The sequence below is a fragment of the Pristiophorus japonicus genome, chromosome 8, assembly GCF_044704955.1.
Source record: "Pristiophorus japonicus isolate sPriJap1 chromosome 8, sPriJap1.hap1, whole genome shotgun sequence".
Lineage (NCBI taxonomy): Eukaryota > Metazoa > Chordata > Chondrichthyes > Pristiophoridae > Pristiophorus > Pristiophorus japonicus.
In genome coordinates, this window is record NC_091984.1 from 110,065,942 (window position 1) to 110,091,622 (window position 25,681).

Below are 25,681 nucleotides of genomic sequence, written 5' to 3' on the forward strand. Positions count from 1 at the left end.
AAATCTGCCATCCTTACCTGGTCTGGCCCATATGTGACACCAGACCCACAGCAAAGCAGTTAACTCTTAACTGCTGAAATGGCCGAGCAAGCCACTTAGTGGTGACAAATCACTACAGGAAACAATAAGAAGAATAAAACCGGACGGACCACTCGGCATCGACCTCAGCACTGGCTTCAGACATGGCAATGACACACCCAGCCTAGTCGACCCTGCAAAGTCCTCCGCACTAATATGTGTCAAAATTGGGAGAGCTGTCACAGACTAGTTTAGCAATAGCCTGACATAGTCATACTCACAGAATCATACCTTTCAGCCAATGTCCTAGACTCCTCCATCACCAGCTCTGGGTTTGCCTTGTCCCACCGGCAGGACAGACCAACCAGAGGTAGTGGTACAGTGGTTTACAGTCGGGAAGGAATGACCCTGGGAGTCCTCAACATTGACTCCAGTCTCTATGAAGTCTCATGGCATTAGGTCAAACATGGGCAAGGAAACCTCCTGCTGATTACCACCTACCACCCCCCCCCCCCTCAGCTGACGAATCAGTACTCCTCCATGTTGAAAACCACTAGGAAGAAGCATAGTAGTAAGGGCACAGAATGTACTCTGGATGGGGACCTCAATGTCCATCATCAAGAGTGGCTCAGTAGCACCACTACTGACCAAGCTAGCCGAGTCCTGAAGGACATAGCTGCCAGACTGGGTCTGGATCAGGTGATGAGAGAACCAATAAGAGGGAAAAACCTACTTGACCTCGGCCTTACCAATCTATCTTTCGCAAAGGAAGATGATTGTGGTGATTGAATGCCAACCATCATAGCCCCAGGACATCGCTGCAGGAGTTCCAACCATCTTCAGCAGCTTCATCAATGGCCTTCCCTCCATCATAAGGTCAAATGTGGGGATGTGCACTGATAATTGCACAATGTTCAGTACCATTCGCAACTCCTCAGATAATGAAGCAGTCCATGCCCACCTGCAGCAAGACCTGGATGACATTCAGGCTTGGGCTGATAAGTGGCAAGTTACATTCGCGCCACACAAGTGCCAGTCAATGACTATGTCCAATAAGCGAGAGTCTAACCACTGCCCCTTGACATTCAACGGCATTACCATCACCGAATCCCCCACCATCAACATCCTGGGGGTCACCATTGACCAAAAAATTAACTGGGCCAACCACATAAATATTTTGGCAACAAGAGCAGGTCAGAGGCTAGGTATTCTGCAGCAAGTGTCTCACCTCCTGACTCCCTAAAGCATTTCCACCATCTACAAAGCACAAGTCAGGAGTGTGATGGAATACTCTCCACTTGCCTGGATGAGTGCAGCTCCAACAACTCTCAAGAAGCTCAACACCATCCAGGACAAAGCAGCCCACTTGATTGGCACCCCATCCACCACCTTAAACACTCACTCCCTTTATCACCGGCATACCGTGGCTGCAGTGTGTACCATCCACAAGATGCACTGCAGCAACTTACCAAGGCTTTTTCGGTAGCACTTCCCAAACCTGCGACCTCTACCACCTAGAAGGACAAGGGCAGCAGGCACATGGAAACACCACCGCCTCCACGATCCCTCCAAGTCACACACCATCCTCACTTGGAAGTATATCGACGTTAATTTATCATCACTGGATCAAAATCCTGGAACTCCCTCCCTAACAGCACTGTTGGAGAACCTTCACCACAAAGTCTGCAGCGGTTCAAGAAGGCAGCTCACCACCACCTTCTCAAGGACAATTAGGGATGGGCAATAAATGCTGGCCTTGCCAGCATCACTCATATCCCAGGAACGAATAAAAAAAAACATGCTTGCCCCTCTAAGTGATTTTCATTCATGTGGGATTCTTCTTAGGTAGTCCCCCAGAGTCAAGGATGACTTGTTTCCACAGTAAAATGAGTTCTAAGTTGACTGATGAGACCAATGCGGGATCTCCAGTCTCTGTCACAGGTGGGGAAGATGGTGGTTGAAGGGACGGGTGGGTGGGGTGCTTGATTTGTCATACGCTCCTTCAGCTGTTTGTACTCAGCTTCTGCGTGCTCTCGGTGAAGAGACTCAAAGTGTTCGGCGCCTTCTCGGATGCTTCTCCTCCACTTTGAGCGGTCGTGGAACAGGGATTCCCAAGAGTCAGTGGGGATGTTACATTTTTCAAGGAGGCTTTGAGGGTGTCCTTGAAGTGTTTTCTCTACCCTCCTGTGACTTGCCTGCCGTGACGTAGCTCGGAGTAGAGTGCTAGTTTCGGGAGTCTAGTATCAGACATGCAAACAATGTGGCCTGTACGTCGGAGCTGATCGAGCGTGGTCAATGCCTCGATGCTGGGGATGTTGGTCTGAGTGAGAACACTGACATAGGTGTACCTATCCTGCCAGTGAATTTGCAAGATTTTGCGGAGGCAGCGTTGGTGGTACTTCTCCAGTGCTTTAAGGTGTTTACTGTACATGTGGCTTTGAAGCATATAGGAGGGTGCATATCACTACTGCTTTGTAGACCATGAGCTTGGTGCCGGGTTTGAGATCCTGGTCTTTTCCTCAGGTGGCTGAAGGCTGCATTGGCACACTGAAGGCGATGTTGGACTTTGTCATCGATGTCTACCCTTGCTGATAGTAGGCTCCCAAGGTATGAGAAATGGTCCACATTGTCCAAGGTCTCGTCATGGATCTTGATAATCGGGGAGCAGTACTGTGTGGGCAGGTTGGTAGAGAACCTTTGTCTTACTGATGTTTAATGTAAGGCCCAGACTTTTGTACGCTTCACTGAAGGTGCCAATGATGGTTTGGAGTTCGGACTCAGAGTGTACACAAACGCAAGCGTCTTCTGCACATTGTAATTCAATGACAGAGGTTGGAACAACTTTGGGTCTGGACTGGAGGCATCAGAGGTTGAACAATTTTCAGCTTGTCCTGTAGATTAACACCACTCCAACAGGGAGCTTGTTAAAGGTGAAATGAAGCATTGCAGCGAGGAAGATTGAGAAGAGTGTTGGTGCAATGACACATTCTTGCAGACCGCAGTCTGCACTTGTATTGGGTCTGTGGTGGATCCGTTGGTAAGAATCACGGCTTTCATGTCATCATGAAGCAGGTGGAGGATGGTGACAAATTTTTGAGGTCAGCCGAATTTGAGAAGGACACTCCATAATCCCTCATGGCTAACAGAGTCGAAGGCCTTTGTGAGGTCAAAGAAAGCCATGTACAGAGGTTGATGCTACTCCCTACATTTTTCTTGAATTTGTCGCGCGGTGAAGATCATGTCCTTTGTGTCCCTTAGTGGGCGGAATCTGCATTGTGACTCTGGGAGGAGCTCTTCAGCCACTGGGAGGAGACAACTGAGGAGGATTCTTGTGATGATTTTCGCTTGCCTGGATGAGTGCAGCTCCAACAACACTCAAGAAGCTTGATACCATCCAGACAAAGTAGCCCACTTGATCGGCGCCCCATCCACCATCTTAGACATTCACTCCTTCTGCCATCGGTGCGCCATGGTTGCAGTGAGTACTATCTACAAGATGCAACTTGCCAAGGCTTCTTCAACAGTACCTACCAATCCCACAACCTCTACTACCTAGAAGGACAAGGGCAGCAGTTGCATGGGATCATCATCATCTGCGAGTTCCCCTCGACAATACCCAGATTTGGAAGTATTTCGCAGTTCCTTCATCATCACTGGGTCAAAATCCTGGAACTCCCTCCCTAATAGCATTGTGGGATTACCTACACCACAAGGACTGCAGTGTTTTAAGGCGGCGGCTCTGCACCACCTTCTCAAGGGCAATTAGGGATGGGCATTAAATGCTGACTTTGCCAGCGATGTCAAAATCCCAGGAATGAAAAAAAAATCACAAGGCATGCCTGCCCCTCTACGAGATTTTCATTCATGTTTCCATTCCTAAATGCTTTATGACCTGCTCCTATGTGATCTGTCTTTGTATATTTGTATTGAAAGGATGCAAAACAGCATAAAATCATATGAAAAATATAAGGCTGGATTTTCTGTTCCTGGATGCCTCTGTTTTCGCCCCAGTGAGGCGGCAATGAGCTCTTCCACGTGGGCGGCCAGCTTCCGGCGCCCTGATGGGGTTTTCGGTGCCGGTTTCGGCGCGGTGCGGAGCATTACCACCCAGAAGAGGTGAGCCGGTGTATAACAGCCCTGGTGGCGACAATAGATCGACTTTTGCCTCCCGCCGGACCCATAGCGCTGTGTAATCGATATGCTCGGACCATCTGTGAAAATGGGCAGTCCGACCTGTGGCGGCTGTAGTGAGGTAATGTCGACCTCAGGTAAGTGTTTGGAAGTATTTCGCAGTTCCTTCATCATCACTGGGTCAAAATCCTGGAACTCCCTCCCTAATAGCATTGTGGGATTTTCATTTTTTCTGTGATTTATTTACTGGTGGCGTGAGGTAATTTTTGGGAATGTTTTTGATGTTTTCTTTTCAGGTTTTTTTTGCCCCAGGCCTCTCGTAGAGCGCATCAAGGTCAGCTCTTTAGCTTGGTATTTTTGCATGCCAAGCCGGCTTAGCTCCCGAAGAGAAGTGTGCAACGCCTCCCTTAGCGCACTGCCCCACACTCAGGGCCCAGCTGCCCAATTTTGCTGACTGAGGTGCAAACTTTTTCCAGGCAGTATCAAGACCGCCCCACCGCCATTAATGCCTCAAAATCTTAAAAGCCGAAAATCCAGTCCTGGAAAGTTGCTTTCTCACTGTTTATAAACATCAGGAAGTTACAAATGGACATAGACAGATTAGGTGAATGGGCAAAACTGTGCCACATGGAGTTCATTGTGGGGAAGTGTGAGATCATCACTTTGGATTCAAGCAAGACAAATTGGAAAAACATTTTAAAGGCGAGAGACTAGGAATCAGCAAAAGTGACCATATAACTATGACTGTTGTGAAATGAACAACTGATTCACTAATATGCTTTAGGAAAAATACTACACAGAGTGCAGTGATTCAAGAAAGCAGCCCACCATAACCTTCTCACAGCAACTACAGATGGGCAATAAATGGCCACACCTCGAGAATGAATAAAAATAGCTATTGGTCAGTAAGTGGCGCAACAGTATTGATTATTATAATTAAATTAATGTTATTATTGGAATACTTACATGTTGCTTTAGTTTGCTTACAATTGATCACTGGCTCACTTAACTGAATTATTCCATTACAGTTTGTATTGTTGGCTGTAACAGCTATGGTATAATTTGTATAGGGCTCCAGGTTTTCACACATAGTTGATTGTTTCTGGGAAACAGTCACATTTGGAAGAGAACATCCTGTAAAAGAAGAAATACAGTCTTTGTGAATTATTCTTACTAAGGCTTGATCATGGCAAACTCTGCCTTAAAAAACTGCCGCAATTCTAGGCTTCTCCCATCATACCTTCAGTGGGAATGGCTGGAAACTGGGCAAAAACCCTGGATGGCTTGGTGACAGTGAAGCCTCTCCTGGCCTCTTACAAGGTTATTGCTGTAAGTGGGTGTAATGTGTGCACCTGTGAATATGCTCACAGATTTCTGGAGCTATTGAGCGGGCTGCTCTTCCACACCCTTCATTTTGCCATCCTCGTCTGCCATCCAGACACGCCATGGTGCACCATCTTGCCATCTGGAGGAGGCGGGGGTCCCCAGTGGAGGGTTCGCTATACTGTTGTCTTCCTTTTATCTATTGGGAACTTGGCCTGGAGAGTTTTGCATGGGGTAGTTCCGTGCAATAAGTTTTTAAGTCGGTTCACGGACTCCTAGGCCGCCTGCATTTTCTGCGGTCTGGAAGAGTCTGTATTCCACGTGTTTATTAATAATAATAATAACTTTTATTTATTTAGCACCTTTAACGTAGTAAAATGTCCCAAGGCGCTTCACAGCAGTGTTACAAGACAAAATAGATAAATTTGACACCGAGCCACAAAAGAAGAAATTATGGCAGATGACCAAAAGCTTGTTTAAAGAGGTAGGTTTTAAGGAGTGTCTTAAAGGAGGAAACAGAGGTAGAGAGGCGGAGTGTTTTCGGGAGGGAATTCCAGAGCTTAGGACCCAAACAGCTGAAGGCACAGCCACCGATAGTTCAGCAGTTATAATGAGGGATGTTCAAGAGGCCAGAATTTGAGGAGCGCAGATATCTTGTGGGATGTTCAGTGTGTGAGATTGCAACTCCTCTTTCATTATTTGAAGGGGCTGTTCCTCGATTTCTGGCTGCACTTCAGTCCCAACCTCTTGAACTTCGGGCACCCAGTGCGGAGGGGAGCGGGCAGGTCGGAGGGCTTCCTCATAGGACTGCTCCTGGGCCTGGCCAAGGTGATCATTAACCGGTCCAGGCAGCGGGCAGTCGAGGGGGTCATTCAGCCCGACTGCCTGCCTCTCTTCCACGGCTATATCCGAGCCAGGGTGTCTCAGGAGATGGAGCACACGGCCTTCCGCGAGAAATGGACTCCGGAGGGACTGGAGTGCATCATCACCCCTGGGAACAGAATTTTAATTTGATTTGGCAAAGTTCCCAGTTCATTTGTAAATTTGTGGGTTCTAGTACCCTAATCAAAAGGGGACACTTGATTTGAAGTTATATTAAAAATTGTTGTAGAGCTGTTGAATTGTGAATGGCTTAGCCAGTCACATGATGTTCACAAGACTCAATAAAATTCCAGCCAGTTGGGTTTAGGGGATCCACGATGAGGCAGGTGGTTGTGAGCCTGGTGGATGAATTGGTAATGTGTAGTGTGATTGTTAAACCTTTGCTAAACCAACTAGTTCTTAATAGCAATGTGTTGCTATGAATTCTTAAGCAATGAACCCCATGAAGCAAATTCATTCCAGTGGGGTGGTGGGGCCAGGATTGGCAGAACTGGGGAGTTCCTGGGTCTTCAGACATAGATCCAGTTTACTGGCCCATGGATTTTCAGAGCGTAAATACTTTATCTCGGAATCTATGTCTGAGACCTTAGAAAATAATCTACCCATTTATTAAAACGTTTTGTATCAATGTTGTTCTTCCTCGCTGCTTGTATGTGATTAGTATCTGTGTGTTTCCCCTGTCTAATTGGTAATTTTCTACTTTTATTGCCTCGCCCATCATATTGGACAAAACCTTTACCACCTTCTCCCTCTCTCTCTCCACCCCCACCCCCCACCAATCACAGTCACCAATAAACATTCTGGGGCACAGTCACAATGATGACAGGACCCCACCCCATGATGCAGCCTTAAATATAAAAGTAATAACATATTAAGCATATTAAATATTAAACATAAACATACCAATACTCCAATATCTTCCCACAGCCACTCATCCCACCACTCCAAATTGATATCCATGACATGGGTAAACACTCCCTCACTAAGTCAAGGCCCAGCCCTGACATTTACAGGCCTGCAGTGAAGAATTTATGCAGACATGAATGCTGAGAACAAGCAACATGGCTTTGCCAGTGTTTGCCATTCTGCCCCCAGGCAAGCCCATATGATGCCCTAGACTTTAAAACGAAGAAGAACTTGCATTTATATTGCACATTTCACAACAACAACAACTTGCATATATATAGCGCCTTTAACATAGCTAAAATATCCCAAGGTGCTTCACAAGGGCATTATCAATCGAAATTTGACACTGGGCCAGAGAAGGAGATATCAGGACAGGTGACCAAAAACTTGGTTAAAGACGTAGATTTTAAGGAGCATCTTAAAGGAGAGGCATGGGGGTGGAGAGTTTTAGGGAGGAAATTCCAGTGCTTAGGGCCAAGGCAGCTGAAAGCACGAGATACCAGAATTAGAGGAGCACTGAGATCTTAAAGGCTTGTAGGGCTTGAGGAGATTACAGAGATACGGACAGCTTCAGGATGTCCAAAAGCGCTTTTAAGTACTTTTGATGTGTAGTCATTGTTGTAATGAAAGGAAAGCAGCAGTCAATTTACACACAGCAAGGTCCCACAAATAACAATGTGATAATGACCAGATGATCTGTATTAATGATGTTGGCCGAGGGATAAATATTGGTCAGGATACCACTGCTTCCTAGCCTTAGCCCCAACAAAGGATTCATGAAAATCAGCAGAACTGCTGATTTAATGGTTGGAAATAAAATATACAATTAGACAGTGATGACAGGTCTCTGAGCAGCAGTGCACATGCCAGGTATATAACACACGTGTATATTTACAATAGACATTTTTCCAACTAGCTCTTCAAAAAGAAAACAATACAATGTAGCAATCCAAATGCTACAGTATTTTTTTGTGAGTAACTTTCATATGGCACTGTGGTGAGCTGTGCTAGTCTGAACTACATCTCTTGAAAATTTAAACCAAGTCTCAGACTCAACAGCTACAGTTTTGTATATATCCCCGAAAACAGATTTGCTGGATCTGGTTAACTATTGACCACATTTGAAAATAAGTGGCCACCATTAAGAACATAAGAAATAGAAGCGAGAGTAGGCCATTTGGCCCCTCGAGCCAAGATCATGGCTGATCTTCTACCTCAATACTACTGTCACCCTAATTCCATATCCCTTGATTCCATTAGTGCACAAAAATCTATCGATCTCAGTCTTGAATATACTCATCGACTGAGCATCTATAGCCCTCTGGAGTAGAGAATTCCAAAGATTCACAATCCTCTGCATGATGAAATTTCTCCTCATGTCAGTCCTAAATGGCCAACCCGTTATCTTGAGACTATGACCCTTAGTTCTAGACTCTCCAGCCAGAGTCTACCCTGTCAAGCTCTCTCGGAATCTTATATGCTTCAATGAAATCACCTCTCATTCTTCTAAACTTCAGAAAATATAGGCTAATTCTACTCAATCTCTCCTCATAGGACAGCCCTCTCATTCAAGGATTCAGTCTAGTGAACCCCATTGCACTCCCTCAAAGGCAAGTACATCCTTCCTTAGATAAGGAGACCAAAACTGTACCCAGTACTCCAGGTGTGGTCTAACCAAAGCCCTATATAATTGCAGCAAGACTTCCTTACTCTTATAGTGCAACCCCTTCAATAAAGGCTAACATACTATTTACCTTCCTAATTGCTTGCTGTACCTGCATGTTAACTTTCTGTGATTCATGTACAAGGACACCAAATCCCATTGAATACTAACATTTACTAGTCTCATACCTTTTAAAAAATATTCTTCTGTTGCATTTTTCCTACCTACTATTCACTGTATTTATTAATGATTTAGATGATGGGACAGAAAGTCACATATCCAGGTTTGCTGATGACACACAGGTAAGCGGCATTGTCAGCAGTGTAGATGGAAGCATTAAATTACAAAGAGATATTAATAGTTTAAGTGAATGGACAAAACTGTGGCAAGTGGATTTCAATGTTGGCAAATGTGAAGTCATCCACTTTGGACCAAAAACAATAGAACAGAATACTTTATAAATGGTGAAAAGCTAGAAACAGTGGAGGTCCAAAGAGACATAAGGGTCCAGGTGCAATGATCATTAAAATATCATGAACAGATACAGAGAATAATAAAAAAAAAGGTTAATGGAATGGTAACCTTTATATCTAGAGGACTAGAATACAAGGGGGCAGAAGTTATGCTACAGCTATACAAAGCCCTGGCTAGACCACACTTGTGAACAGTTCTGGCCAGCACAACTTAGGAAGGATATATTAGTCTTGAAGGGAGTGCACCATAGATTTACCAGAATGATACCTGGTCTCCAAGGATCAAATTATGAGGAGAGATTACATAAACTAGGCTTATATTCCTTGGAATTTAGAAGGCTAAGGGGCAACTTGATCAAAGTTTTCAAGATATTGAGGAGAACAGATAGGGTAGAGAGAAACTAGGATTAGCGGGCCTAGTCTAAAAATTAGAGCCAGACCTTACAGGAGTGGAATTAAGAAACACTTCTACACACAAAGTGTGGTAGAAGTTTGGAATTCTCTTCCACAAATGGCAATTGATGCTCGATCAATTGTTAATATTAAATCTGAGATTGATAGATATCTGTCAACCAAAGGTATTAAGGGTTATGGGGCTATATGGAGTTAGGTCGTATTGTGTCTGTAAGCACTCTAGTAATGACTCCACAGTCCTTGAACTGTGGTGACCTTAGTCCATTTATTGCAGCTCCTGAGTGAGGGTACAGCATGGTGAGCTCCCTTTTATATCTGGTTACCTGTAGTGTACAGGTGACCCCTAGGTCTCCATCAGTTGCACCCTCTGGTGGTACAGGCATAGTATATACAGTGTGAAGGTACATCCAGTAGTCTTATGTAACTGTACATTGAGTGTACAGGGTAAATACTTATGTTATACATACACAACATCACTCTCCCCTAAGTCTTGTGCCACTGGCCTTTGCATTGTGTGCTCTGGCCCTAGACTTGAGTGCCCAAAGCCCTTGCATCTTGTCTATGCTTTGGCTTGGCTCTCTCCCTGTAGACCTCCCAAGTCCTTAATGTCACAACCTATGGGAAATGGTCAGCAGTGGACTGTTAGAGGTTGCAGTGGGGGTTGAGTGGGTGCTGGGTGTGATCCATGTGTGTCCATGGCTACATACATCCATTCCCCCCCCCCCCATGTATAGACCATGTGTGTGGCTCAACACCTGCATGTGCATACACGTACAGAAGGAAAGAACAAAAAAAAGAGGAACATAGGATTAATTACATCACTGGGTTTTGCAGTAGTGGAACAAGAATATTTTACAGGTAAGGTACATTCGTGGAATCACAGTCTTGCCCCTGGGGTGTAGGTGCAGGTGTGTGAGGACGCTAGTTCCAGAGTGACTGGACTGTGTCCAGGTTGTCCGATGGTGGTGCTGTGCCCCCTGCCAGCTGGGTGGGCTCGGATCGCTCACCTAGCTGAGTCTCAGGGTTTTTGCCATTGCCTAGTGGTGGGCAGAGCCACAGGAATGTGTGGCCTCCCTGTCCTCCTTTGAAGGCTGCAGTGTCTCCCTGCTGCCCTTCAGCAGTAGTGGGAGCTTGGTCATCCCAGATCCCGTAGGGAGGGCTGGAAGGTGCTAGCCTCTTACTCCCGGTACTGGCCCTGGTGGCCAGAGAGGTAGAGCCAATCTGGAGCAAGGTGCCAATAGTGGTGCCTTTGCTGTCCACTGATCGCTGGCCCTGCAGTTGGTATGCTCACTTTGTGTATGGCCATGCTCCTTGGGACATCACAGTGGTCCTGGAGGCGCAGACTACATGATCGGGTAGCCCGCTGGACCTGGGTGCTTTGACGGGAGATTGCTCTGGGTTTTGTCGGTGTACATGTAGAACCCGGCATCGCACATTACTTCATTTACTGTCATGATACATTGGCTCCGACCGCAATCGCCCGACTCGACATGGTTAGTTACATTTACATACTTGCATTTGTCAATTACATCTTTTACATGTGTATTACCTGCATCGCTGTACAAAGAGTGGAACTGTTCCTTTAATTGTGCTGGGTTGCCGGTCTCCTTTAAGAGGGCCTTGCAATCTTTACCCCAATCCAGTTCGCTGCTCGGCATCACATGTTTCTCCCTCAACGCTGCCCCTCGTGGTGCGGGCGCCATCTTCTTTCTCTCCACGAGGTAGGTTGCGGTGATCCTTTTCTCTCCAGGTTCTGCCACGGAAACAGGAAAGTTACCTTCTGCGCTGATTTTCTTCCTCCGGAGTCCTGCCACTGAAGCCTGGAAGGTGAGGTCAGGTCATTTGGGCTGGATCATTTCGTCATTGGGCTGAGCGGTCTGTGTCATCTCCATGCAGTCGAGTTGGGCAGTTTTTCAGGTGTTGTGCTGGATCCAAATTTGGGGCCACGTAGGACATTGATCGCCGGAGGCTGGAGGTTTTCCCAGCTCCAACGGATTTATTTCATCCATCTTCTTCCGAGCAGCTTTGGACCATCACCAGCAACGATCCACAAAGGTAGCTTGTGCATTGCGCCGCCATGGGACACCTGGACATCCACGCTGCCAATGACTGGGATGATGTCGTTTGTGTAGGTGAGCAGCTTCACTTGGATCGGGATCATATTAGATCGTTCGATTGGATTGTCCCAGAGTTTCTCAAAAGCCGCCTGATTCATCAGCGATTAGCTTGCCCCTGTGTCCACCTCTATCGTGACTGGAACACCGTTGATTTCAACTTCCACTTTCAATGGAGAACTCTCGTTGGAGCAGGTAAACACTCCGTACACCTCTTCGTGGGGCTGAGCTGCCTCACGGACTCTCTCTTCATCGTCGCTGGAGTCCGGATGATCGGCCAACTCTTCATCGACTCGGTGAGTACAATTTCTCTTGAACATTTGCTGGAGGTGGCCCTTCGTGTTACAGCCTTTGCAAGTATAGTCTTTGTAGCAGCACTGTTGGGCCCTGTGATTTCCTCCACAGCACCAGCATGGGGCTGGCCGGTTGGCCCCATGTGGCGGACTCAGGGTTGTGGGACTCGGGGTTCTGTTCTCTGCCGTGAGAGAGACAGCTTGCAGCAGCCTTGCCTCTAAAAGGTGCGAGTCGGTTCACAGTACTTGCCGGGTTAGAGTCCTGGGGGTGAGTCATCCTCTTGGAATCGCAGGCCGTGGCCATGAACACCTTGCTCACGTTAATTGCCTTCTGCAGGGTGACCGTGGTGTCTGTTGAGAGCAGCCTGTGGAGAAGGCCCTCATGGCCGATTCCAATAACGAAGATGTCCCGCGGCGCTTCGGTGAGGTGGTCGCCAAAATCAAATGGTGCAGTCAATCGTCTGAGGTCTGCAGCATATTTTGCGATTTCTTAGCCTTCGGGCCGCCGGTGTGTGTAGAACCGGTGTCTGGCTGTGAGGATGCTCTCTTTAGATTTGAGCTGTTGCTGTATCATTGTTACGAGCTCCGCATATGTTTTGGTTGTTGTTTTCTCTGGGGCTAGCAAGTCCCTGACGAGGCCATAGACGGTGGGTCCACAACTGCTGAGTAGGATAGCTCTGTGCTTATCGGCCAGTGAGGTCGGTGTGTCTTCAACCAGGTCGTTCGCAATGAAAAAGTGTTCAAGCCTTTCCACAAAGGCCTCCCAATCTTCCCCATTGGTGAATTGTTGAAAGTTGCCAAGGTTAGCCATTTTTCGCATGGAAATTCGTAATCTCGTCGCCAGTTATTGTCTGTAAGCACTCCAGTAATGACTCCACAAGGTAAGGTATTGTACTTGAACTGTTGTGACCTTAGTCCATTTATTGCAGGTCCTGAGTGAGAGTACAGCATGGTGAACTCCCTTTTATATCTGGTTACCTGTAGTGTACAGGTGCCCCATAGGTCTCCACCAGTTGCACCCTCTGGTGGTACAGGCATAGTGTATACAGTGTGAAGATACATCCAGTAGTCTTATGTAACTGTACATTGAATGTACAGGGTATATACTTATGTTATACATTCACAACAGGTCGCAGGTCAGCCATGATCACAGTGAATGGTGAATCAGGGGCGAAAGGCTAATTGGCCTATTTCTGTTCCTATGTTCCTAAGATTCCTATGGATAATTTCAGACTTTCCCATATTATACTCCATCTACCACCTTAATAGATTTGTAAAAAAAATTTCTCTTTCATAAAATCATTGTGATTTTCCAAGTGATTTGTTACCACAGTCTTAATAATAGATTCTAGCATTTTCCCTACGACTGATGTCAGGCTAACTGGCCTATAGTTCCCTGATTTCTCTCTCCCTCCTTTCTTGAACAGCGGGGTTACATTTGCTACCTTCCAATTCATGGGGACCATTCTAGAACTAGGGAATTTTGGAAGATCAAAACCAATGCATCCACTATCTCTCCTGCCACCTCTTTTAAAACCCTAGCATGTCAGCCATCAGATCCAGGGGATTTCTTGGCTTTTAGTCTCAGTAATTTTGCCAGTACTTTTTGTTTACTAATATTAATTACTTTAAGTTCCTCATTCTTATTAGACCCATGGTTCCCCACTGCAAGTTCTCCTGTGAACTCCTTACCCAGCTCTGGTATAAGTTGACCTCGTCACCTATTATAGTAGATATATAACTGAAACATGCTGTATTATATTATTCTATATATCACTTGTAGTTACCTCTCCACCAAGAGAGATAAAGAGAAAGAAAGAGACTAAGATACATACATACACAAAGATAAACCAGCAGTCAGCAACTCCCTTTGGCCCTGGCATAAAAAGACAATTTTATTCCCCACATATTTTTGGTCAGTAGCCACATTTTTGTTAGTTACCAGTTACATTCTTACTAAGAAAACCTGAAATATTATGAAATGTTTAGTCAGAATAAACACATACTAGGGAGGAAAGGACTTCAAAGATGGTAATCTCTTGATTAAACCCAGTGCCACATACTTGTGAGTATAGGAACAGCAAGATAAAACAGGTTAATGCATGACTGGAGAAACGGTGCAGAAGGGAGGATTTTGAATTCCTGGGGCATTGGGACCAGTTCTGGGGCAGGAGGGACCTGTACAGGATGGATGAGTTGCACCTTAACAGGACTAGCACCAATGTTCTTGAGGGGAGGTTAACTGGTGCTGTAGGGAGGGTTTGAACTAATTTTGCAAGGGGACGGGAACCAGGATGAACATTCACAAAGGAGGAACAAAGTGCATAAAGCACTGGGAGAAACAAACAGCATTAGTATAAAGAGTAGTCCGGAAAGAGCAGGGGTCAGATAGTGCAGAAATGTAGACTAAGGTGGTTGGCGGCATGTGTGTAAATGCACAAAGCGTGACAAATAGGGTTGGTGAGCTGGAGGCACAAGTTGCCACATGGGATTAGAATATAGTGGCAACAACAGAAACCTGGCTCAAATAAGGGCAGGAATGAGAACTTTGCATTTGTGGCTACAATGCATTCAGGGGGGATAGGGAAGGAAATAAAGAGAAGGTGGCAAGACAAGTTGAGAAAGCTGTTAAAAAGGCATATGGGATTCTTGACTTTATTAATAGAGGCATAGAGTAGAAAAGCAAAGAAGTTTTGCTAAACCTTTATAAATCTCTAGTTAGGCTCCAGCTGGAGTATTGATGTTAAGGCCTTAAGAAAGGGTGTAGCGGAGATCTACTAGAATAGTACTAAGGACTTCAGTTACGTGGAGAGACTAGAGAAGGGGAACCAGTGGATGTGTATTTGGATTTCCAGAAGGCATTTGACAAGGTGCCACATAAAAGGTTACTGCACAAGATACAAGTTCACGGGGTTGGGGGTAATATATTAGCATGGATAGAGGATTGGCTAATGAACAGAAAACAGAGAGTTGGGATAAATGGTTCATTCTCTGGTTGGCAATCAGTAACTAGTGGGGTGCCACAGGGATCAGTGCTGTGACCCCAACTATTTACAATCTATATTAACGACTTGGAAGAAGGGACTGAGTGTAACGTAGCCAAGTTTGCTGGTGATACAAAGATAGGAGAAAAAGCAATGTGTGAGAAGGACACAAAAAATCTGCAAAAGGACATAGACAGGCTAAGTGAGTGGGCAAAAATTTGGCAGATGGGCAGATGGAGTATAATGTTGGAAAGTGTGAGGCCATGCACTTTGACAGAAAAAAATCAAAGAGCAAGTTATTATTTAAATGGAGAAAGATTGCAAAGTGCTGCAATAGTATGCAGGTACAGCAAGTGATCAGGAAGGCCAATGGAATCTTGGCCTTTATTGCAAAGGGGATGGAATATAAAAGCAGGGAAGTCTTGCTACAGATAAAGAGGGTGTTGGTGAGGCCACACCTGGAATACTGCAATTTTGGTTTCCGTATTTATGAAAGGATATACTTGCTTTGGAGGCAGTTCAGAGAAGGTTCACTAGCTTGATTCCGGAGATGAGTGGGTTGACTTATGAGGAAAGGTTGAGTAGGTTGGGCCGCTACTCACTGGAATTCAGAAGAATGTGAGGTGATCTTATCGAAACATATAAGATTATGTTTGACAAGGTGGATGCAGAGAGGATGTTTCCACTGATGGGGGAGACTAGAACTAGAGGGCATGATCTTAGAATAAGGGGCCGTCCATTTAAAACTGAGATGAGGAGAAATTTCTTCTCTCAGAGGGTTGTAAATCTGTGGAATTCACTGCCTTAGAGAGCTGTGGAAGCTGGGACATTGAATAAATTTAAGAAAGAAATAGAGAGTTTCTTAAACGATAAGGGGATAAGGGGTTATGGGGAACGGGCAGGGAAGTGGAGCTGAGTCCATGATCAGATCAGCCATGATCTTATTGAATGCAGAGCAGGCTCAAGGAGCCGTATGGCCTACTCCTGCTCCTATTTCTTATGTTAAGTATGTAATGTCACAGGTGCGTTACTCAGTTGCATGCAAATGTTACACTGATGCACGCATGACTCCAAGTCCGAGTCAATGCCGGGCCACCAAACATGAGATCTGGCAATGGCCTTCATCATGACAATGCCTGGGTGAGTACTGTGTAAATCTTGCACAAAAGTTTCCCTGCCTTTTTTTGGCATAACAACACGATTACCCCATAACAGACAATCAGACTGAATAGACAATTCATCTTTGCGGCGGCTATAAGGCTTAATTTCATCCTGCATTTCCCTGGGAATGGCAGACCAATTTCTATTTAGGACACAACTTTTTACGCTTGACAGTACAGGATCCTGGCTGGTCCAGGTCCTAATTTGGCGAACCGTGATGGGTGACCCCTCGCTCTCGAAGGCATCCATGACCAGTAGCAAGTCTGCGGGCTGTGGCATTTCTACCCCGGTTGTGGGCAAGGGTAACCAACTAAGCGCATCAGCACAGTTTTCAGTGCCTGGTCTGTGGCGGTTGACATAATCATAAGCGGATAATGTCAGTGCCTTTCTTTGGATGCAGGACGAGATATTGGTGTTTATACCTTTGCTCTCAGAAAATAATGAAATGAGCAGCTTATGGTCTGTTTCAAGCTCAAACCGCAGCCCAAACAGGTATTGGTGCATTTTCCTAACCCCATATACGAATGCTAAAGCCGCTTTCTCTACCATACTATAGGCTCTTTCAGCCTTAGACAGACTTCTGGACGTGTATGCAACTGATTGGAGTTTGCCTGATACATTGCCTTGCTGGAGCACACAACCGACCCCATATGATGAGATGTCGCAGCCCAGCACTAACCACTTACATGGGTCATAGTATACCAGTAATTTATTGGAACATAGCAGGTTCCTGGCCTTCTCAAAGGCTCCGTCTTGAGATTTGCCCCAAATCCAGTCATTACTCTTTCTCAACAACATGTGCAAGGGCTCTAGCAATGTGCTCAAACCAGGTAGAAAGTTACCAAAATAGTTGAGAAACGAACCCAGCTCCGTCACACTCTGGGGTCCGGGTGCATTCTTGATGGCCTCTGTCTTCGAGTCCGTAGGGCTGATGCCATCTGCTGCAATCTTTCTCCCCAGGAATTCGACTTCTGGTGCCATGAAAACGCACTTGGAGCATTTTAGCCTGAGTCCCACTCTGCCCAGACAACGTAGAACCTCTTCCAGGTTGTACAAGTGTTCGGTGACGTCGCGACCGGTGATCAGGATGTCATCTTGGAACACGATGGTTCTTGGGGCGGACTTCATCAAACTCTCCATGTTTCTCTGAAATATGGCTGCCACCGAGCGAATTCCAAAAGGGCATCTGTGGTATATAAACAGTCCTTTGTGCGTGTTACTGCACGTCAATTTTTTTTCAAAGATTCGACTAACTGCTGTGTCATGTAAGCGGAGGTCAGGTCCAATTTGGTGAACGACTTCTCCCCCGCTAGCATTGCAAACTGGTTGTCAGCCTTGGGTAATGGATACTGATCCTGTATCGAGACTCGGTTGATCGTTACCTTGTAGTCGCCGCAGATCCTGACTGTGCCATCACTTTTCAACAGCGGGATAATTGGACTGGCTCATTCGCTAAACTCGACTGGTGATATGATTCCTTCCCATTGAAGTCTGTCCAGTTCGATCTCGATCTTCTCCCTCATCATGTACGGAACTGCCCAAGCCTTGTGATGGACGGGTCTTGCATCCGGGCCTAGGTGGATCTGCACCTTAGCTCCCGTGAAGTTGCTGATGCCTGGTTCAAACAACGAGGGAAACTTGCTCAGCACTTGAGCACACGAAGCGTCATCCACTGATGATAAGACTTTAATATCGTTCCAGTTCCATTTAATTTTCTCAAGCCAACTCCTGCTGAACAGCGTTGGGCCATTGCCTGGAATGATCCACAACGATAAATCATGCACCATCGTACGATACCTTTACTGCTGCGCTGCCAATGACTGGTGTGAGCTCTTTGGTGTAGGTACGCAGCTTCGCATTTGGTGTAGGTACGCAGCTTCACGTTGATTGGGCCCAGTTTGGGTCTTTTTGCCTTTGTGTCCCACAGCTTTTCGAAAGCCCTCTGGATCATTATTGACTGACTCACACCTGTGTCCAATTCCATGGATACCGGGACCCCATTTAATTTAACTTCCAGCATTATCGGAGGACTTTTGGTAAAAGAATGTACCCCATACACTTCTTCATCCTGTACCTCAGGTTGAGTTGCCTGTGCCGTTTGATCCACGCTGGATCGATCATCCTCAGACACGTGGTGTGTCACAGCATGCTTGCTCGGTTGTGTACACATTCGCTGAAGGTGTCCCATTGTTGCACAGACTTTGCACACGTATTGTTTGACTCGGCATTGATGGGCATGATGATAGTCCCCGCAACGCCAACAAGGCAAGATTTGATTCACCCCTGACGGCAGACTTTGAGCAGTTACAGGTCGTACGAACGCGGACAAGTAGGCCCTGCCATGTGCAGCTCTGCCTGCCGACGATATTATTTTATGCACAGTACTTGCCGGTGAGTTTCGATGCTGGAAAGATATCTGTTTCGAGTTTCCGTCCATGGACATGCATACCTGGGCGATCGTGATAGCCCTGCTCAGGTCTAGAGATTCTGCAGCCAGCAGCTTTTGAAGGATGACCTCGTGGCCAATGCCAAGCACAAAAACGCCCTGCAGTATTTCCTCCAATGCAGCTCCGAAGTTGCACGGCCCAGCGAGACATCTCAGGTCGGTGACAAATTCCGCCACGTCCTGGCCCTGGAGCGACTGTGTATAGAAATGATACCTCGCCATGATGATGCTTTCCTTCAGTTTAAAGTGGTACCGAACCAGCATACACAATTCATCGTAAGTCTTATCTGTTGGTCAAGTCAGTGAGAGTAGATTCTTGATAAGATCATAAATTTTTGACCCACAAACGGTGAGGAGAATCGCCCTGCACTTAATTGCATTATCGGTTCCTTCCAATCCATTGGCTACGAAGCACTGGTCGAGGCGCTCCCCTTCCACGAATCTCTCCAAAATTCCAACAGACATGTTTGCATGAAAGTTTGTATTTTTAACTCGTCGCCAATTGTTAAGTATCGAATAACTCCATGAGGCTAAGTATGGTGAGTTAGTTCAGGCATGACCTTACTCCAGTTTATTTATTCTCAAAGAGAGGATTCAACATGGCTGCCAACATTATATACACGGCTTGCACATGTCTGCCAGTGACCATTAGGACTCCGACAGTCGCGCCGTCCGGTGGCAGGTAAAACCCAGTTAACATGCAAAACACTTGTGTTCTTAGAAGCTGGGGTTGTTCTCCTTAGAGAAGCTCATTGGGATGTTTTACTACGTTAAAGGTACTACGTAAATGCAAGTTGCTACAGCAGAGAAATCTGAGGGGAAATTTAATAGAGGTGTTCAAAATCATGAAGGGTTTTGACAGAGTAAATAAGGAGAACCTGTTCCTACTGGTAGGAGGGTCAATAACCAAAGGATACAGATTTGAGATAATTGGCAAAAGAATCAGAGGGGAGATGACATTTTTTTTTAAGTAGTAAGATATTAAGATCTGGAATGCATTGCCTAAAAGGGTAGTGGAAGTAGATTTAATAACAAATTTAAAATGGAAATTGGATATAATGGCCCACGATTGAAATGTACTGAAGGATGAGAAGTTTGTGTTTTGCATGGTAGATACGAATTAACATCGATACAAAAAGTTAAATCAAGTAATTTGAAATCTAAGTACTCTTTTAATCAAGTGTTAAGTGTTAATTAATGCTAGTCATCCTCTCTGGTACTGAAAATTAACGATTACAAGTGTGGAGTCTCATTCCTTCAGGTTATAATTGTTGGAGATTTGTTTTTAAATATAAAAATTAAAATGTTTTTTTTCTTTTTCTTTTTATCTCTTTTATTCTCTTTCTTAATCCAATTTTTCTTCCCCACTCTGTACCTGATTTGACATTGAATTCACAATTCTAACTTACACTTCCTTCTCCTTTCTTGCGCTGCTCATGTCACAATGCTTCAATCTGATTGTATCTCCTCAACCATAGTTGCTTTCGCTGTTCACTCAGGTGCCTGCCCTGTAGAGGGCGCCACACCGTTTCCGTCTCACACTTCCAGCAACTTGCATGCAAAATATTATGAAATTAAACGGGCCAGCCTAACTAACGGTGGGCGGTGTTCATTGCTCTGCTACAGCAAATTCTGAGCCAATAAGATCCCAAAATGTTGGACTTATATTGCCAAGTACCATTGCTGCTGCTTATATTAGCCACTGTAGAATGTTTCTCACCAATGCTGCAGTTTGCATGAATCTTCGTTGCTGGTTTTATTTTAAACCTGCGTGCTTCTGCTTCAATCGTAATCGTTGGCTTGCCAGGTCCTATAAAATTTTAAAAATACAGTATCAACAATCATATCCCACAATTATTTTATCTATTCTTCAAGAAGCGTTTGAACTCATTGGAGCCTGAATCAGCCCTGCACAGCTATGGCACAATGCATAGGTACAATAAGGATACTATCTGGTGTCTGTGTATGAGTTAATAGAGGGCCGAGTTTGCTCAGTTGCACGTTCAGTGTGTCTCTAATAGGCACAACATTGTAGAGAGGCAGCTGCAAACAATATTTCCCCAGACCATTTAACTGGGCCGAGGGAACTCCAAGTACAGTGAGGGAGGGAGTGCAGTAAAGGCCACAATCACAGGAATGGAGAGCCCAGGAGGGAGTAGTGCTGAAGGATGCCCCAAAGTGTTGCCTGTCAACCTGCTACAAATTTATTGCGAACCCTCAAACAACTTTAACGCTCTTTCGTTACTTACCTGGTATGCCCATACAAGAGCAGGCTGCAAGTTACAACTGAAGCTCATGGCACATTGATTAGGGCTTCATACACCAAATTATCATAGTACAACCTAGCTGAATGATGCAGGTCACTTACTGACACAGAGGGTCTAATATAGAGGCCATATGTCTATGCCCCACCATAGATTGGCATAGTACCAACTCAGTCCCAGGAGTCATGCACACCCAGCAACCAGCCATGTCAGTCACTAATCCCATTGGGAAAGCACCTAGTAGCAGCACTAAGATAGGTACTAGATGACACATAGCAACAAGAACTTACACTTATATAGTGCCTTTAATGTAAAGAAATGTTCAAAGGGGCTTCAAAATTGGTGTAAGGGGTGCTGAGCCAAAATGGGGTGATTGGGAGGGCCCACCTAAAGATTGGTCAAAGAGCAGGGTTTTAAGAAGATTTTGAAAGAAGGAGACAAAGTGGAGAGGTGGAGAAAACTTAAGGTGGGAGTTCTGGAGAGCAGGATCGAAGCAGCTGAGTCCTTGGCCACAAATGGTGGGGGGAGAGGAGACTGTGCAAGAGGCTAGAGCATTCAGGAGGGGTTGTAGGGTGGTGCAGATTGAATAAACAGGTTTGGACAAGGCCTTGGAGGATTTCTGGATGAGGACCGGGTTTTAACATTGAATGCATTGGAGGATGTGAAGCCAGTGTAGGTCAGGGGGCAATGGAAAGCAGGATATAGTGTTGACAGGATAGCAGCGGCAGAGCCTTGAACAAGTTGGAGTTTATGGAATGTAGAGGATGGCTGACTAACAAGGAGAGCATTAAAGTAGTTCCCGATATAGATTGCATTTTAATTTAACTTTGTCCAAATAGTTTATTTCTGATGGGACGGATAAAGATTGGAACAGATGGAAGGATGAGTATGCGAGGTAGTTGAGTTAATGCAGTGAGGAGTACTGGTGAAAGTGTATTCAGCCATTTCATTGTGCAGATATGACAGGACTGGTATTGTATTAGACAGATCAGATACTTTGCTGATGGTCTCATTCTGGCTGCAAAGGTGTTTCATCAGGGCATCTTCTGGGGCATTGACGGTATCCTGTTTTCTCACTAGAAGCACCTGGGCCCCGTTCTCCTCCACCTGCTGCATAGCAGGGCCCCTCTGGATGGCAAAATGATATTCTTGAAGACCCTTCCACAGCAGTAATGTTACTCCACTACCTCCCCTTCCCCCTACCCGCCACCCCACCCCCCATCTCTGGATCTGTCCAGTTATCCTGGTGGATGCGTGAGCCTAGTTCTATCTGTGTACACATGGCATTCATGACTGCTGCGATAGGGTCATGAGCCATGGCTGAAAAGGATAACCTTGATTTTCTGGAAAACAACCTTCCAGTCTGCCTTCTTCTTCAAACAACCCAGGCACAATAGGTTGTCAAATGAGTTTGCCCCAGTAAACAATGCATCAGTGACCTGTTTGATTCATTGCTGAGCTGTAGATTGACTTATGTTTCTCCTTGGCTGCTTGGTATAAAAGGTTCAGTGACTTCTGTTCGCACTGGCAGTATTGCTCTGATAATTGATGTTTGCGGGTCAGATACTAACATATAACATAGATCAGTCACTTGTTCTCTGGTGAGGCATAGAGTGCAAAGGAAGTTGACCACAGTCATTCTGAGGTAAAGTGCCTAGGTCTGTACAAATGGCTGCATATTGAGGGCACTCAGCCCTGGTGCACAAGAAACTCTCTAGTGTCGGTCCTCACACCTTCTTCTTACTCCTCTAAAAAATACTCAGACAGAGGAAACCAACGTGTATTCCATGGTCTGAAATTTGATTATAACAACAGAAATGTAACAGCCATAAAGGCGGCAACAATCAAAAATCCAGCATTACACCTTTAGGACAGCCTAAGAGGTGGTTGTAAGATCGACCAGGAAGTTGTTGAGAGATTCTTCTCCAATTTTGTGACCCTTGCACACCAGTTCTGATCCAGTAGTACACATCCCAACAGGAAAGCTATCCTAATATCACAGTCATGTATCAAAGTTGCTAAGACTTCTGATTGGCATGTGTTATTGCAATCTTGAATGCTTACTTTCATAGTCTGCCTGTAATGCTATGTTTTCCATCTTGCTCCATGTTGTAGAATTTTTGGAAGATATTTTGACAGAGCAATTGTAATCTGTACATGGAGTTATATTATAAAATTTCTTTTGGTTTTCTGAATTCAGTGTTTGATTAGCTGAAAGGCAAAAAACATGTATGACAAAATGATTAATATATTTCAGACTTCTCTGAGCTGACATATTGTTAACAGAACAGAAACAGGCCATTCAGTCCAGCTGGTCTGTGCTGGCATTTATGCTCCACACGGGTTTCCTTCCACTCATCGTCATCTAACCCTATCAGCATAACCTTATATTCCTTTCTCCCTCATGTGCTTATCTAGCTTCCCTTTAAATGTATCTATACTATTTGCTTCAACTACTCCTTGTGATAGGTAGCGAGTTCCATATTCTAACCATTCTTTGGATAAAGAAGTTTCTCCTGAATTCCCTATTAAATTTCTTAGTAGTTATCTTATATCTATGTCTTCTAGTTTTGTACTTGCCACAAGTAGAAACATTTCCTCTGTATCTACCCTTACAAACCTTTTCATTATCTTAAAGACCTCTATAAGGTCATCCCTCAGCTTTTCCTTTCTAGAGAAAAGAGCCCCAGCCTGTTCAATCTTTCCTGATAGATATATCTTCTCAGTTCCAGTATCATCCTTGTGAATCAATTTTGCACCTTCTCCAGTGCCTCTATATCCTTTTTATAATATGTAGACCAAAACTGTTCACAGTACGACAAGTGTGATCTAACCAAGGTCCGATGCAAGTTTAACATACATTTTCTGCTTTTCAGTTCTATCCTGCACCTATAGGACCTGCACCGGGACCAGAGAGTAATAGTCAGAAGGACTTGAGGTTTAAGGAGGGTTGAAGGAAACTTGAAATTGTAGCTCTTTGGTGTGCTCCCAGGACCTGCGCAGACCTTCTGGTGAAAACCAGGCTTCTTGGGGCACCTCAGCATTTTGGTACCCCACAGGTGAAGTCATTGGAAGCGAGATTATGGGACCAAGAACGCTCGCTCCTGTCTTGTTTGCATCCTCATCCTACACCTGCATTAGGCACAGGCCCAGTCATGCTGAATTCAGTAAGCCCTCAGAAATTCCAGCTCAGTGCAGTCAAAGGCGATAGTCTCTGCTTCCATTTGCTCTTCACTACACCTGAGAACTGAACATTTTCCAGGGGCAACAAATAGGAAAATATATCTTTGGATATATTGTTTTTCTTGTTGACTCCATCAGCCAGTTAACATGTGTTTGAACTACTGGGGCTTTTGTTCAACCGAGAGTCCAAGTCAGGACAGGTTTGCACAACCCTTGTCAAAGACCTTGTGTAATCACCCAACAAGGGCTCTCCTTTCATAGCAGGAGAATAAGCCACAAGAGATTTTAATTTTCCCAGTCAAATGAAATGCTCTGCTATTCTAAAGTTCCATCCCCTGCAGTATCAGCATTGGCCCAGGAGTACCACTCTCGCCTCCGAGTCAGAAGGTTGTGAATTCAATACCCACGCCAAACACTGGACCACATGATTGAGGCTGATATTTTAGTGCAGTACTGAGGGAGTGCTGCATTGTCGGAGGTACTGGCTTTCAGATGAGACATCAGATCAAGTCTGCTCTCTCAGGTGGAAGTAAAAAATCCCACAGAAGTGCTGGGGAGTTCTCCTGGTGTCCTGGCCAAATTTTATTCTTCAACAAACACCTAAAAAACAGATTATCTGGCCGTTTATGTCACTGCATTTGTGGGACCTTACTGCGTGCATATTGTTTGCCGTATTTCTTACAGTACAACAGTTCCTACACTTCAAAAATACTTCATTGGCTGTAAAATGCCTTGGGTTCCTGAGGTCGTGAAAGGTATATAAATGCAAGTTTTTAAATTTTCTTTAACTCAACTATCTGCAACAGGTACATTTGAATGAAAATTAATTCTGCCAATGTCACACAGCATGTCTTTAATAATGGATTTTTTTTATTGGAGACTGTGAACAATTGAAGATTATGGTAAATTCCTCATTATAAATACCTGTGGATGGAGTACAGTTCCAAGCATACATCAAAATGCATCTGGTTGTTTTCGGAGTCAGCTCAAAAATAATTTCACCCTCAGACTGCGTTGCATTTTGTTTGAAGTAAAGATCTTGTAAAGAAATGAGTTGAAAACAAGTCACCTAATGAAATTCTTTTATTGAACCACACTATTGTACTTGCACACATTAAAGCTTTAAAATGACAAGTTTTGAAGACTGTAAACATATGAATATAAATGAGAACTGAAGATTGCTTTTTAAGATGGTTTTGAAGTCACTCCTGTAAATTTTAAATATATTATCCAGTAATTAGCAATAGAGCTGTTCGAAGATTAACCTGCGCATTGTGAACTGTTATGTATGCAACCCTATGTAACCAGTATTCCACCACCACCAGAGGGCATATCTGTTGGCATCCCAAGGGATTCCAGCATTTTCTTTGGAAGCACTGTATATAAGCAGGCCTCCCATGCACTCTGGAGTTAGAATAAAGAACTA

At 44.9% G+C, this 25,681-nt stretch overlaps 1 protein-coding gene across 13 annotated transcripts in view; it reads right to left on the reverse strand.

The window, feature by feature from the left end:
• Positions 1-25,681, reverse strand: part of ptprc (protein tyrosine phosphatase receptor type C) — a 279,774-nt gene that overhangs the window by 63,750 nt on the left and 190,343 nt on the right. For all 13 annotated transcript variants that reach the window (XM_070887294.1, XM_070887295.1, XM_070887306.1 and 10 more), the window contains 4 exons: positions 25,180-25,293; positions 23,137-23,283; positions 20,529-20,618; positions 5,116-5,283 (listed from right to left, as the gene is read on the reverse strand). In XM_070887294.1, the coding sequence (XP_070743395.1) occupies positions 5,116-5,283; positions 20,529-20,618; positions 23,137-23,283; positions 25,180-25,293 (519 nt within the window). The remainder of the gene's footprint in view (positions 1-5,115; positions 5,284-20,528; positions 20,619-23,136; positions 23,284-25,179; positions 25,294-25,681) is intronic.